This window comes from Anolis sagrei, chromosome 5 (genome assembly GCF_037176765.1).
Source record: "Anolis sagrei isolate rAnoSag1 chromosome 5, rAnoSag1.mat, whole genome shotgun sequence".
Lineage (NCBI taxonomy): Eukaryota > Metazoa > Chordata > Lepidosauria > Squamata > Dactyloidae > Anolis > Anolis sagrei.
Window position 1 is genome coordinate 98345634 of NC_090025.1, and position 16929 is coordinate 98362562.

At 39.4% G+C, this 16929-nt stretch overlaps 1 protein-coding gene across 1 annotated transcript in view; it reads right to left on the reverse strand.

Annotated features, from left to right (window-relative positions):
* EFCAB6 (EF-hand calcium binding domain 6) overlaps window positions 1-16929 on the reverse strand; it is a 195047-nt gene that overhangs the window by 117848 nt on the left and 60270 nt on the right. The window contains exon 11 of the mRNA XM_060778167.2: window positions 8644-8814. Within this exon, the coding sequence (XP_060634150.2) occupies window positions 8644-8814 (171 nt within the window). The remainder of the gene's footprint in view (window positions 1-8643; window positions 8815-16929) is intronic.

A 16929-nucleotide genomic window follows, 5' to 3' on the forward strand; every position in this document is an offset into this window, starting at 1 on the left:
GAATTTACAAAGTGCTGAAAGTTTGAGTCTTGTCCAGAGTCCTTTAGGATCTGATACAAGGTATAAAAAAAATTAGATCTCAGATCCTAATATCATTCCCCATAAGAACGAAGCTCCTCTTGCATTATTTTACCAAAGATAGAGACTAACAAGGAAGGCCCAGGTTTTGTTACGGGGGGTCTTCTTAGATATCATGGAACCACATTTTCTGCAATGGAAATAATTGGGGTCATGTTTATAGAGCCCTCCTTTCTTGAGCTCTCTGTGTAGTTGCATATCGCTTCATGTTTTCCACACATATGTCATTCTACATAGATGTCTGAGAGCAGCAAAAGGTGGTCAAACAGTGCTAAAATATGTGAGAGATGACAGTTTCGTAAGATATGAAGATGCTCTCTGCAAAAGCATGATTCATCTCAAAAACTGAGATAAGGGTTCGGGGCAAATGTCTTGAAACTATGAACTTTTTAAAGAAAAAAAACCTTCTTGAAGTTGAATTTGAATGATTCCAGGCTGTTCCATAATTTATTTATTTTTTGCAGAACAATTGAAACAACTTATTATTTAACAGGAAATCCTGCACCATGCATTCTGGGTATGCCATCTAATTATCACCAAGTCCTTCTCCCTTCCTCAAAAATCGGCTTATATTTGCCTTAGCCAAAGAGTAAATCAGTGTTTATTTGAGTACCGAGACCCTAAAAATAATCTAATAAACATGAAATATCATGAAAGCTTCTGATGAAACTATAAAACCTTTGGTGGAGGGGCTGTTTATCTTAGTATAATGCAGCAGTAAAAATACTGATAGCATAGTTTCACTCCAAAGAAGATAAGATGCTGAATAAAAATTATGGTCAGAAGCTACACTGTATTTCAACCACATCATATTATAGTTCCAGGAAAAGGTTGTATGTGCATACGTGTTTTAAAAAAGGACGATATCACCCTTTTAAATTTCAAGTCATTGCAAAGATATGTCCACTAAAACTGAAAATGCTGCTGTTAAACCCAGACAACATTAATTGTACTAAGGCTGCATCTACACATTACCCTGGGGTCAATCCAGAATGTGAGAAGCAGGCCCGTAGCCAGGATTTCGTTTTTTTTTTTGGGGGGGGGGGCTAAAAGATTTTCAGGGGGGGTTTCGGGGGGGGCTGAGTTTCGGGGGGGGGTGAGTCTGAGTGAAAGAGGGTCTAGCCTAGCAAACCTTTTGTATCATTACCCCAATACCCCCATGCATATGGGATATATTGAGTATGGTGATCAGATCATGATATGAATAAACATAACAGTTTAAATAATGCACCAGTAAGGCCTTTTCGCGAACCACCATGAGAATTTCGGGGGGGGGGGGCTGAAGCCTCCCAAGCCCCCTCCCCCCCCCCCCGGCTACATGCCTGGTGAGAAGTCTGTATGGCCAGACTCTGTGCCAATAAGGAGGGAGGCAGGAGTTATGATCATGTGGTATCACCAAACCTGATTTGGTGCCACTGCAGAACGACCCTTACCACCCTCATTCTCACTACCACATTTCTTCAGGGTTGATCTGGAGTGTAGCTGTGACCAGACAGGAAATGCCTGGTGGTCATTGCTCATGAGATAGAGTGATGTCAACCAGGACACCACAGCAACATGAGAGAGGAGAGGGGAGGAATGGCCCTTCCTCCCCCTTCTCCATTCTCAGATTGCCTTTGTGCCCCAACTAACTTCATTCCAGTCAATGAGTAAGGGCCACCAAGAAAAGGTAAGGTGATGGCCTAGGACAGTGGTTCTCAACTCTCCTAATGCTGCGACCCCTTAATACAGTTCCTCATGTTGTGGTGACCCCCAATCATAAAATTATTTCCATTGCTACTTCATAACTGTAATTTTGCAACTGCTATGTATCGTCATATGAATATCTGATATGCAGGATGTATTTTCATCCACTGGACCAAATTTGGCACACATATCTCATATGCCCAAATTTGCATACTGGGGGGGGGGGAGGGGGATTGATTTTGTCATTTGGGAGTTGCAGTTGCTGGGATTTATAATTCACCTACAATCAAAGAGCATTCTGGACTCCACCAATGATGGAATTGAACCAAACTTGGCACACATAATTCCCATGAACAAGAGAAAATACTGGAAGGGTTTGGTGGGCACTGACCTTGAGTTTGCGAGTTGTAGTTCATCTACATGCAGAGAGCACTGTGGACTCAAACAATGATGTATCTGGACCAAACTTGGCACAAATACTCAATATGCCCAAATATGAACACTAGTAGAGTTTGGGGAAAATAGACCTTGACATTTTGGAGTTGTAGTTGCTGGGTCTATTTTCCCCAAACTCTACTAGTTCACCTACAATCAAAGAATATTCTGAACCTCACCAATGATAGAATTGGGCCAGACTTCCCACACAGAATCCCCATGACCAACAGAAAATACTGTGCTTTCTGATGGTCTTTGGCGACCCCTCTGACACCCCCTTGTGACCCCCCTCGGGGTCCCTACCCCCAGGTTGAGAACCACTGGTCTAGGAGGAATCAGCTGGACTCTGTCCTAATGCAGGACAAATATGGAGTATTACTTCTTCGGGCTGGCCCCAAATTTTAATATAGGTGTAGATGGGCCCAGTGGTGAAGGTTGATGGGAATTGCAGCTTAAACCCTACAACAGGCATTAGAGTTATTACAGAATACCAGAGCCTTTCAACCATCTGAAGATCATTTATTTAAGTCAACAGAGTATCTACAAGAGTACTCTGCTTGTCGACTTTTGATCATCTTAACATCACTTGGAAAAAGTAGTAATCAACGTTCATATTTACAAGAGAATATAAACAGTGATACCTTGACTTAAGAGTTTAATTTGCTCTGTGACTGAGCTCTTAACTCAAAATGATCTTATCTCAAAGCAAAATTTCCCATTGAAAACACAATTTGTGCTACTTGTTTTTAAATAAGAAAATGTACTTTATAAATAACAAATAATGTAATAAATGTACATTTGCATGGAACACTAAAAAAGAAAGATACATTTTAAAATGGTAGAAGTACAAAGTTATGGCAAAGAAACCCATTTGAGGCAACAAAATGTGTGTACCCGCAAGGCAAAACCTGCACATTGACATGGAACAATAAAAAAGAAAGATCACTTTTAAAATGATAGAAGCTCAAAGTACAAAGTGAAGAGGGAGAAGTATCATTTTCTTCATAATGTACACATTCCAGTCTCCCTCCCTCTCTTGCTCTCTCCACCTCTCTTTCTTCATGAAGTCAAACATACCAGGTATAAAAACCACCAAATTCAACTAACTTACTAACACAAAGTTCCTCAGAGCGGACAAGAGAAAAACAGACAAGAGCACGAGGCATGAAAGCTGCTCCCTTGAAGCCTTAAATCCCTGTACTCTCACACTAGCACTCCCTCTGGCTATAGCTCTTAACTCAAAACACTGCTCTTATGTCAAAGCAAAACCAGGGCCGAGGGACAGCTCTTAACTTAAAAGGCTCTTAAGTTGGAATAGTCTTAAGTAGAGGTTCAATTGTACCTGTTTTTAAGAAGAACCTATTAGTAATTTCCAAAAGAATTAAAATTAATCACTGCTTGGTTCACTGGAATAGATGCTTAAAAGGACAAGTGTAATTCCTACCAGTGAAATTTCCTCTGTGGAAACTACACATGTTGCAAACAAAGAGAGAATAGTCCCATCCACCCACATACATATACACAAACTGGATTCTGATTTTACTGTTGAGGCGCTAATGATTGTTATACTGATGTTTAATGATTTATGTTACAATTGTTTTTAATTGCCCTATATTTGTTTCGTGATGTTTTGTATCGATGTCGTTCCCCGCTTTGAGTCACCTGAGGGCTGAGAAAAGCGGTATATAAATAAAGTAAGTAAATAAATAAATAAATAATAAACAATCCACTAGATAGCATAAAATATCCAGTATTTTACAACACACGTAATTTGTGTTTTCCGAAGTCCCATAAAAAGTTACACATAGCAACAAACCATATGGAATTGCTGAAAACACATTGGGAGGCATAAATATAAATGCAGAATAAAACAACTATATAACTATTAATTGGGAATCCCTTAAATATAAATGCAGATCCAGATGTTTCTTGGGGGCAGAGAGGGCCAAAACCACTACTGAGCTTCAGGTTTCAGGTAAAATTATATATAAAAAATAAGACTGCAATGTGCTTCTCTATATAGCTGAGCGAACTGCAGTTGTCTATCTTGAAAACTTAAGATACTAAGCAACTGAGACTAGTACTGGTTTTAAACATCAAAAAAGAATATTTATTTACACAAAGTCCTTGAAGACTTGGCACAGTTCATACGGTTGCAAGCAAACAGTCAATAGATGAAGCTACAAAAATATTCTTTATTTTCTATAGTAACAGAGGCAACCCTTTCTCCAGATGGCAGATAAGATTCTGGAATCTTAACACCCTAACCTAAAGCTGTTGTGGTTTAGAAAAAGGCAGACGTTTTCCCTATCTATAACTTAAGGTCAGTCCTGGAGACAAAGCAGTCACAACTCTCTCTCTATAACTATATAACTCAATCTTCTCAACTAAGCTTATCTGTCTATAATACCTCAAAAAAGCTCAAAACACAATATACTATCTATATTATCTCAATATAGCTTACTCAGTTTAGCTTAATACTTATCTAAAGAGTAGCTTTTGCAATGGTTTTCCCAGAGCTAATTGCTTAACCATCAAGCACGCCTGAAATCTTTCCTCAAACTGAAAAGGCAGGGGAGAATCTAAAATGGAGATCTTTCCCTGGGAGAAAAAGCAGTGCCTAAACTGAAAGAGCTGGTCTCTAAGCCAATAGTTGCAAAGAGGCCTGCAGACACCGATACTATTAACTTTTAAGACTCTTGCAAAACTGCAGCTGCCCTGGGAAAAATGCAAAGGGAAGCAACCTTAAGCGGCTGACAGGTAAGGCAAACCAGGATCCTGGGAGAGGGAACAATATGAACTAGGGCATAGCTATTGGTGACACTTGAACTGGGGAAAAATATAGAAAGATCTATAACAGATAGTAATATTCATCCCAAATTCTCTTTCCTCACATTTAAAGAATGTAAAGTTCTGTATTATTTATCATTTTCTCTGAAGTTTTGTGAATAAGGAACCTTTTAAAACTATTTTTTTTTCAGATTTTCAATACTATGAAATACAATTACTCCCATATTCTGGAACCCCCTTTCTACTAAGGCTAGGCTGGCTCCCTCCTTGCTGTCCTTTTTTTCCCTCTTGGAAGATGAAAACATCTCTTTGTCACTAGGTGTTTGGGAACTGATTGTTTCACATGCAAGGGATTTCTGTTTTAGTGTTCAAAACATTTGTTCTATGCTCTTAATGTTTTAAAAGGTTTTGATCTTGATTTTTGCATGTTGCTTTATTGGTTATTGGTAGTCCTTTTAATCTATCAAATGCCTTGAGACTTTGTGCCAGGAGAAATATGCAGTATAAATAAAGCAATTGATTGACTGGTAGATAAATACATAGATATAGAGCCTACATAACCACAATAAACAGGAGAATAAGAGTACCGAGATATTTGTCAACTGAAGATAAAACCAAAGACAACACTATCTACACCTGATGCAATGGGCTGTAGTCTATAAAAACATATATAACAATAAACCCATCAGTGTTTAAGGTGCCCCAAAAATATTTGCTGTCTCTCCTGCACCAGATTTAGCACTGCCATTGCTCTGCTATCATAAACCACACCATGCAGCATTTTTGGAAAATATAACCAAATTAATCTGAAAGAACTCTTGCTTCATGCAGAATGGAAGCCACAGCAGTCCAGCAAATACTATTTACCATATAATCAGAGGTTTAGTAGAACTGAAGATATGATGTTTCCTCACTCTAATTTGTGTGATTAATAGCACGTACAGGTTTAATCATAAGAATGCCGAATCATAGAGAACAGTACACATAGTTCTAAAATAATAATAATAATAATAATAATAATAATAATAATAACAACATCACACAGTCCTAGACGCTTGGGAAGTGTTCGACGTGTGATTTTGTGATACGAAATCCAGCACATAGATCTCGTTTGCTGTGACATACTGTGCTTTTGTGTCAATAATAATAATAATGATAATAATCTTTATTTATACCCCGCCACCATCTCCCCAAAGGGAACTCAGAGCAGCTTACATGAGGCCAAGCCCAGCGATACATTACAGCAACACAAAGTAAAGTTGCAACAGCACAACAACAGAGAGGAAGTAGGAAGGGACATCTAATCACCTCTCAACAAAAGTTTGCTCCAGGCACAGTCAGCCCATTGTATGCTGATCAAGGTGGTCAGTTGAAACATTCACACCTAGCTCCAGCAGACAAGAGTCCTTTGTCTCACCCTGGTTATTCCACAGATATATAAACCCTTTTTCCTAGTTCCAACAGACCTCACTACCTCTGAGGATGCTTGCCATAGATGCAGGCGAAATGTCAGGAGAGAATGCCTCTAGACCATGGCCATACAGCCTGAAAAAACCTACAACAACCCAGTGATTCCGGCCATGAAAGCCTTCGACAATACAAGGAAGATAATTTCTAAGCAGCAGGACAACTAAGAAAAAACCTATGCACATGTCACCTTCAGCATGTAGCTTATAGCAGGCATTGTGAAAAAGTTGTCCCAATTCAATCACAAAGATCGAATGGAGCAAAGAAAGAAGCCATAACCTTAATCTAAATTGTGACATATTGTTTAGAAGTGATACAGGATACCACTGCAAATTTTAATTGTTGCAAGATGCTGCTGGACATCCTGTTTCCAGATATATGCTACCATCCTCAGAGGCAGCTACTGGATACAACAGGGGTCAACAAACTTTTTTGTTGACCCCTGGCCAGGTCACAGTCCCTCAAACTGTTGGAGGGCCGAATTATAATTTGGAAAAAGCATGAATTCCTATGCACATTGCACATATCTTATCTGTAGTGCAAAAATCACTTAAATAATACAATAATTGAAATGAAGAACAATTATAACAATTATAAACTTATTAGTATTTCAATGGGAAGTGTGGGCCTGCTTTTGGCTGATGAGATAGGACTGTTGTTGTTGTTGTTGTTGTTGTTGTGTGCTTTCAAGTAGTTTCAAACTTAGGTTGAACCTGAGCGAGGGCCGGGTAAATGACCTTGGAGAGCCTTATCCGGCCCCCGGGCCTTAGTTTGAAGACCCCTGGGATACAAGATCTAGAAAACAGTCAGGGAAGGAATATGGTTCCCATAACCTCCCACACAGTGTGGTAAATGTAAATTCTTTCACATTGTGTCTGACCCCTTTGAGTGCTCCTTTTTCAAAGCAAAAAAGAAAAATATCATAATGCTTTGCTGCACAGCGTCTTTTGCTATATTGGGAGACCAAGTAAAACATCTACTTTTACAGTTTCCTGCAGTTTGCCCCATGAAATTAATTCTTTCCTTCTTGGCCCTTTATCAAAGCACAAGTTGAAAATTCATGACACTTGCTAAAAGTTTATTCAGCTCAGGATGGGTAAAGGACTTAGCATCTTGAACCATTTCTATAAAAATATTTCTATTTTTAAAAATTTTCAATGGTTGAGCTATATTTAAAGCATAAGACTTACTTACTAGGGCTGGGCAATTCGTTTCGTTAATTCGTAATTCGTTAAAAAATTTGTTAATTTTTGAATTACAAAACGATAACAAATCAGTCTGGAGCAATTTTTTAAAAAAACGAATTTTTAAAGCTATTTTGTAATTGTTTTGTAATTGTTTCGTTATTATTTCAGCTCCTGGCTGCAAAGGGGCCCGAGCAGGGGCAAGGAGAAGGGAAGGCAGGCGAGAGAGAGAGAGACTGAGCGAGCAAGCTCCCTTCCCGGCCTGGCTTCCTCCCCTCGCTCCCCTGGCTCCCCCCGCCCCCTTCTTCCCCCTTTTCCCGGCTCACCTGGGCATGCGCACACCCCACACATGCCCAGCCCGGCGCAGGGGTGGTCCGGCGTGCCTGCTCGGCGGGGCCCTGGCATCCGCCGCCCAGCAGCAGCGGCAAGGCCGCTGACTCCCCCGATCGCCTCCCCCGCCGGGAAAAGGAAACGCAGGAGGAGGCGCAGCAACAGCAGCGGAGCAACCACCCGATTCTTCTCTCTCCCTCTCTCTAAAGTGGTATGTGTGCCGCCTCTATCTCTGGCTGTGCGCGCGCTGCGTGCGCGAGACGGAGGCGACCGCGTGGGTGGGAGGGAGGGATAGAGAGGGGGCGGACTAAAACTATTAGCCCTATGATTTAAGCCCTATGAGATTTAAGCCCTATGAGGAGCAGCTGAAAGAGCTAGGCATGTCTAAACTATTATTAAAAACTATTATTATTAAAACTGTTATTTAAAACTAATATTTTCATGTTGCACAACCGCGTCCGCCATTTTAACGAATTGATTCATTAATAATAACGAAATTTCGTAAATACCGAACTTTTAAAAAGGAAAGTTTTGTAATTATTTTAAATATCGAAACGCAAAAAACCCCAAAAAACGAATCGATTTTAGAAACAAATTTTTGCGTTGTTACCCAGGCCTATTACTTACTGTTTGGTTCTACTGATGATACAGATATGTACTGCTGAACACTTACCAGTGCATCCTTGTCTTCAAACAGGTTCAAAAACATATTGTAGCTGAGCTCTCCGGTGTGTTCTGGATCAATTATCTTGATTAATTCTTGGAAGTCATCATCACTTATTCGGAACATGATGCAATCTAAAATGCGACGGAGTTCATTCCTGGTAATCTTTCCATCATGATTCTTTTAAAAAGCAAGCGAGTAGAAAAGATTTTTTGTGTCATTCTACTACACTGTGATGTTAACTTTTAAAAGTACGTTCTGCTTCAAGAAAAATTTTCTCCAATATTCCAGAGTTATTTAGTGAATTTCAAATTTGTTTTATGATTTTTTTTCAATCATTTACCATGCATGGTTATTTCCTGTAAGAGTTTGCAATGCCCCAAAAGTTGGTGATAGATCTCTAAACAGTCATTCATAAATAAATAAATTCCAATTTTGCTTTTTGCTAGTTACAACTTGTTTTGGGACAACATAATGAAATCAGACAGCAAATTAATAACCAAGATATATCATAAAATATTGGAATGGACTACTGAAACAAATAAAGGATTTCATGATCAATTGGGCATCAAATGTAGGACATACAATAAAATTAGAGAAATGGGAAAAGATTTGGAATCAAAAGATCAAATACACATATGCTTACGAACTGAGGGAAAACTGGATGAAGATTATTTATAGGTGGTACCTTACTCCACATAAGATTTCAAAAGATTATAAAAACACATCAGATAAGTGTTATAAATGCGCCCAACAAACAAGGACCTTTTACCATGTATGGTGGATATGATGGCACACCGGGAAGATGAAGAGAAAATTATATGTGTACGGCTAATTTCCCAGTGATCATCGGTATGTCCTAAATATACTTTAATACCTCCAAAATAAAACTCTAGAGACGAGACTAAAATTAACCAATTAAGTTTACTGAATAATCAAGGTGAATCAAAACAAGGTATACAAAGGTGCAGTTTGAATTTTGATGGTATAGAATTAGAATAGTAAGGAACAGGTATAAGGTATAACTGAGGTAAATGTAGATAACAGGAGGCTATGAGGTATAATGGTGGTATGTGCTTTGAGGTAACAACTAGGGCTGGGCGGTTTCGTTTCGTTAATTCGTAATTCGTTAAAAATTCGTTATTTTTTTGTTAACGAAGCGATAACGAACCATTCTGGAGCAACTTAAAAACGAAACGAATTTTTCAATTCGTTTAGTAAATGCTTCGTATTTCGTTATGTATTCGTTTCGTTATTGGTTTGAGGTCGTTTCGTTATTATTTCCGCATGTCTGGGGCAAGTTTTATAGTTGTTTTTTGTTTAATTAGTGAAAAAAAATTATAATATCACACCAACAGTCAACAACAGAGGGAGAGGGAAGCTTCAGAAGTTTTTGGAGGTTTTTTAGCGTATTTCGCGGTCGCGTCCGCCATTAACGAATCGATTCGTTATTGTTTCGGAAATCGATTAGTTAATGTTTTGTAATTTTTTTCACATTTACGAAATTTCGTAAATATCGAACTTTTTTTAAGGAAAATTTTGTAATTATTTTAAATAACGAAACGCAAAAAAACCCCAAAAAACGAATCGATTTTAGAAACAAATTTTTCCGTTGTTACCCAGGCCTAGTAACAACAACTATATTTTCTATGAGGTAAGCATTCTCTATAAACTCTGGGGCATGTACTATCTAATCTATATGGTAAATACAGATAATTCTATGGCAAATACAGATGAATTCTTTATAACATATACTATAATCTATAGACTCTAAGGCAAATACATTCTAATCTATGAGGCAAATACAGCTATTAACTATGGCATGTGCATCTATATTCTTTGGGCAAATACTTTCTAATCTATGAGGCAAATACAGCTATTCTTTATAGCATAAACTATAATCTATAGACTCTAAGGCAAATACGTGCTAAGGATTGCCTGTTCCAGACTGCTAAGCCAGACCAGACACTTTCTGGCTAACTACTATAAGCTATGTCCAAAAAGAATGGAGCAAAAAGTCTTTCTACCAAGCTCTGAGCTAGAATGGGTTGAACCAACAGAGCTTGGCATCTAGGAGGATCCAAAGCTACTACTCTAACGCTTAGCAGAATGGAACAGTCCACCTCTAGGGAAATAAACAGAGGGCTAAAAACTAGGCCGAGACTTCACAGTGGACTTGTCCGGACGTGAAAAAGTGTTGGTCGGAAATTCACACACATACAAAAAATATTAAACTTAAAGATTGACAAAAATCCAGAATTTTTCTTACTAGGAATGTTAGAAGTACTGGAAGACAAAACCAAGCAGCCAGAATAGTGTTTTTTAAATATTGGAGATGGAAAGAAATACCAAAAAAAGAAGACTGGAAGAAAAAAAATCTAGAACTAATGAATATGGACAAATTAACCTACTGGATCACTCCTAATTTAGGTCTTCTGAAAAAAAAAACAGTTGGGACCTGGTTAAAGACTACTTCAAACACTTCAACATAGTTTTGACAATCTGAAACATGGCAGTCACGGGAGGGCAAATACGGGGTAGTAGCAGACTTTCCAGTTATTCTGAACATTTTTTTTATTTTTTTTTACAACCACGGAAAAAATAGAAGGAAGTCTGTTTTTTTTTTTTTTCTTTTCCTTCCCTCATCTATTTTTTTTCCTCCTTTCCTATTTGGAAATCGTTCCCCCACTTTCGATGTTTGTTCTCTCTTTGAATTAAAACCCAATAAAAATCTATTTTAAAAAATGTAAAATATATCTGCCAAAACTTGTTCTTGACCCTTGCCATATGTGCTTTCTCAAACTGAGCGTTGGTTTCTGTGATCTTTCTTGAGAAACAGGCAATGGGCATTTTAAAGATGTCTCATGTAAGAAAGGAAGTATCTCTTATAGACAACTATCACCATTGGCCTATGGATGTGGAACAACCCAAAACATTCAGATTTACCAATTACATCTAGTAACAAGACAACCATTAAATGGAAGGGTAGCAGAGCAGGATAGGATGAACAGCAAATGTCACAGGGCACATTTAGCTCTTTGCATTTTGTCCCTCATCATTTGCTGGCTAGAGCCAGTCCTGACAAAAAGAAATGAATGGCATGTGCATTATATAAATGTGCATTTGACTTACCAATCATTATCAACAGGACAGATTGAGTATCACTTATCTGAAATACTGAAGTCCAAAATAATCCAAATTCCAAAACATAGGTGACTGAGATAGTGACACCTTTGCTTTTTGATGGGCTAATGTACACAAGTGGTTCCCAATATATGGTCCATGGACCACCAGTGATCTGCAACAACTAAAATATGATCCACAGTCTCACCATCACTACACCATTGTAATGAGAGTGACTGGTCTCGCAAAACCCCATTATAGTGCCAACTAAATATGGTTTTCTGTAGGTGAGTAGATGGCAACTATTGGATGGCATATGTTCTGTATCAGAAACTAGAGCTGATGTGGCCTATCCAATGCAGTTTTCTGAATCAGCACCCCCAAATAACCAAACCAAATCTAAAGTTGACCAAAAACTGATTCGTAACCCTTTTGGTACTAATGTTGGAAAGTGGTCCCTGGAAAGTGGTCTCTGGTCAAAAAAAACGTTGGGAAACACTGATGTACCCCATTTTTTGTTTCTTGCACGAAATTATTAAAATATATTGTCTCCAACACTACCTTATGCTATGTGCATAAAGAGTCTATGAAACATGAATTAATGTCATGTTCTGACTTGGGTCCCATTTCCAAGCTACCACATTTATAGATGCAAGCATTACAACTCCCCCCCCCCCAAAAAAAGTACAGAACACTTTTGGTTGTACACATTTCATTTAAGGCATACTCAATTTGTAGTACACAAATATGCCCTAGAATGAATGCAATGTTCTGTATTATGCTGCACATTCAAACTTATAAGAGTACTTAATTTGTGCTAAGGCTCTCAATGCAAGGGCTCAATCTGACATCTCTCCCTAGTCTCAAAAAGTAAGGATAAAAGCTATAAACCATTCTTTTTCCAAGGATTAATAGGTTCCCTAGCATTCTCTCCAGTGCAGAATCTCTACAGAATATTTTCCTAATATTCACACTTTTGGGGAATCTTCTCTATACCAGGACTTTGGCGCAGCTGGCTGGGAGTCAGCTGTATTAAGATCACTACTGACCGAAAGTCATTAGTTCGAAGTCAGCCCGGGCCAGAGTGAGCTTCTGACCATATTTGTGACCAATTTTGTCTAGCTTGCTGTTGACCTTTGCAGCCCGAAAGACAGTTGCATCTGTCAAGTAAGAAATTTAGGTACTGTTGCAACCCAGAGCAGGAAACTGGACCCTCAGACAACAATCCACCACACTTGACTTCAGGAAAACAATCCTTTTTTTATTGGTGAAAGATGAATACAAAATAGAGGGAAAATGCAAAGGTAAAAAGTCACAGTAAAAATCAGCAACAAGAAATGTCCATAAACAAGATCATAAAACCCATAGCAAAACTGCTGAATCCTGGAACCTGTTAGCAATCCACTAACTGTACTTGGAACAACTAGAAAACCTCCGAGGAACAAGGCCACTTGAATCAGGAGACCTGCAAAAGCTTGCACATGAATCTGGAACGATGCCTGGTCTGAAGCTGCATTCAGACCAGGCATACTTAAGGCCGAGAAATCTATTGCGAGACACGCCTGAAGTTTTTGTTTGCATTTCTCTCAATCGAGCTGACCTACGTAAACTTTGTGCTTCTCCCCGGCTCTGCCAAATCTGCCCCCGCCTATCCTCATTAGGCAGACCAGGTGTCAGATTCTCTGGAGAACTAAGCCTGGGAGGAAAAGGGAGTGAAACTTCTCCGCTCAGCTCGGAATGCATGTTCTCATGGGAATTTTGACTTTCACTTTCCAAGGCTGTAGGATTTTCACTACTCAAACCATCATCATCTAAATTGGCCTCAGAATTCACATTGAATTGGCATCAGGAAATACAATCAGAGAATCAGGTTCAGGTTCACACACAGGCTGAACCCCAACAGGTACCGCTTATGTGGGGAGGCAAATTTAATTAATTTACAAGGCCATAAACATCTCCAGCAAGCATGCAAAGAATGAGGAAGTACTTCATCAGTGTCACAAATGGTTGGTGAAGGGACAGCTCCCCTGGTGGCCAGAATATCCTCAAGATTAGCTGGATTTTTAAATTGCCTCTGTGTCCATCTATATATGTTGTGTGTCTATGGCATTGAATGTTTGCCATATATATGTACATTGTGATCTACCCTGAGTCCCCTGTGGGGTGAGAAGGGTGGAATATAAATAATGTAAATAAATAAATAATAAATAAATATACAGGAATACAGGGTGTTGTTGTTTGCTTAGGAAACAAGTGTTCAGAAACATCCTGGGACATGACCTCCCCCTTTTTTTGCTGGTTGTTCAAATGTCTCATTCTGACATCAGCAGACACCTGCAATGGCCAGGAGCTAGTAGCGATGGTTGGCTAGTAGTGGCAGCAACATGGGCAGGATCAATCCTGTTTAACTGTACTGATGGAAACAGAGAAAGGGTGGTGGGCCAAACTGGACCCAGTCCCACTGTTCCGATTGCTCCAAAGCTCTGGGATACTCTGGAGTTTGCAACGAACTCCGCGATATCTCCAACCTTTCTCCCCCAAAGGGAACAAAACCAGTTTAAAGTTAAGCAATCCACAATACACTCAATGGGAGCCTCTGTGCAGTATGGGGATCTATCTGCATTGAGTACAGTGTTTGGAACCAGTGTAGACAAGCTCTAGGCATACTATTATGTGGTATCTCGTTTACCCCTCAGAAATACTATGGGGCAGCTAAGAGTGAAAAGAGGGATATAAAATCGGTTTATGCTTCGGCAACATTGCTGCAGAAGGAAAAGCAAAGACACCTCAGAGGATGGAAGAAATTGCTTCTCTTCCCAGCTCTCCTTGCCATTCTGCGGTGGCAGATGCTATAGAGGGAGCAGAGCTCAGCATTTGGAAGGATTTGTTGTTCCAGTGTTCTCCTCCCTGCTGCTCTCTGCATCCCTGCCTCAATTCATATGCGTGGGACAATGTTAACAAAAGACACTTTTTGTTTGCTTTTGCTCTCCCGCAGCGAGTCAAAGCCACTGTAATAATGCAGCAAACAATTTACTTCATAGTGAGTTGTAAGACACTTATTTTCTAACCAAGAGATAATAGCTTTGCAAAACTATTACTGTTCTTTAAGAATTTTCCATGGAGGCTGCTGTTATTGCATTAAATCATCTGGAGGAGAAAAGTGGAAAAGATAAACAAGTTGGCGGTAAACAAGTTGATCATAAACAAGATGCAGAAGAAACAAAATTATTGGCTATACTGTTAAAACACTGCTGAACAAAAATGCCCAGAGTAAGTGAATTGGGAAAACTATTCATTTCACTCTAGAATTTTGTCTACCCACCCCATTTTGTGCAACCTGGGCCCATTCATATTATACCTTTATAGTGTTACTAGCCATCTCCTGCCATGCGTTGCTGTGGCCCAATCTGTGTATATGTGTTTTGTGTGTATATATATTTGTGTATATGTGTATATATGTGGTTTTGCGCATATGTTGTAATTTTTTTGTTTTTTGGCTTTTTAAGTCTCTTCTGCTATGTTTTTCAGTGTTTTTTGAATGATGGTCACTCATTGGCCTGATAGGTATATTGTGTCCAAATTTTGTGTCAATTTGTCCAGTGGTTTTTGAGTTATGTTAATCCCACAAATGAGTATTATATTTTTATTTATTTAGATTATTCCATTTTAACTGCCATGCCTGAATCCTATAGAATTCTGGGATCCGTAATTTGGTAAGGTGCTAGAACTTTTCGGAAGAATTCTAAATGCTCCTTCTTGAACAATGGCTTCAAACTACAAGAGAGGAGATTCCATCTGAACATTAGGAAGAACTTCCTGACTGTGAGAGCCGTTCAGCAGTGGAACTCTCTGCCCTGGAGTGTGGTGGAGGCTCCTTCTTTGGAAACTTTTAAACAGAGGCTGGATGGCCATCTGACAGGGGTGATTTGAATGCAATATTCCTGCTTCTTGGCAGGGGGTTGGACTGGATGGCCCATGAGATCTCTTGCAACTCTTTGATTCTATGATTCTGTCAATCCCAGGAATTCAGAAGTTGGAACAATGGCAGATGAAGTAAAGTCACAGTGCTCTTATTCAACAAGATGAATGTGTTTCTAGTTTTTAATGAGTGTGTCTGACACCAATTTTTCTCCACAATGTGATGGAATGATACTCTGTTGGCAGAAACAATGAGAATGCTCCGGCCCAATTTACCTGTCCAAACGTGTCTTCCCCTATGAACCATCAAGATTGCTAAGATCGTCTAGAGGGGCCCTGCTCTCGATCCCACCGGCCTCACAGGTGCGGCTGGTGGGGACGAGAGACAGGGCCTTCTTGGTGGTGGCCCCTCGACTCTGGAATTCCCTTCCACTGGAGAGCAGAACTGCCCCTTTGATCTCAACGTTCAGGAAACAGGCGAAAACTTGGCTTTAGGGATTGGCTTTCGACGAATGAGCCATGATCCTGTGATATGGATGGATGACGACAAATAATGATTTTTTATGATGACTGACCACTGTAATTATATATGATTGTATTTGGCTATTTTAATGTTTTAGTGTGATTTAGAATATGATGTTTTAATGACTGTCTGTAATATTGATGTTGGAAACCGGCCTGAGTCCCTTGAATGGAGGTGAGAAGACCGGTATACAAAACTGCTAAATAAATAAATAAATAAGGCCAAGCCCTATCACTAGAACTGATGCCGAACATGATCCCCCCCAATACAAAATAGTTTATAATCATAGTTTTGCCAAGGACGCCAGGCTGATAATAGACAAAAACATATCCCACCAAAACACCCACATATAGTCTTTTCACATCTCAAGCCCTCTTCTGTTCCTCTTTTTTCTGTCTTTTCCATTCCATAACTACTAGCCCATAGCCCCCATGTAACAGCCTAAGACCTTTCCCCATGGATTCCACAGCTCCACATGGCAACGATATTTGTGTTCCTTCTTCTTGTATGCGTTGCCTTGGCATGCAGCCTGCTGACCCCAGTAAGCCCCCTCCTGTGTTACCCCCGTGACCCAGGGCAGCATCAGGCCATTCTGGTTGTTTTTATGAATTGGACTCCTTTTTCCTGAATGAACCTCCTGTTTTATGGATGGACTTTGGCTGCTCAGTGCTTATATGGACCTTATATCAACTTTTATGAACTTTGGGTAACTAGGACAAATCTTTCTCCTA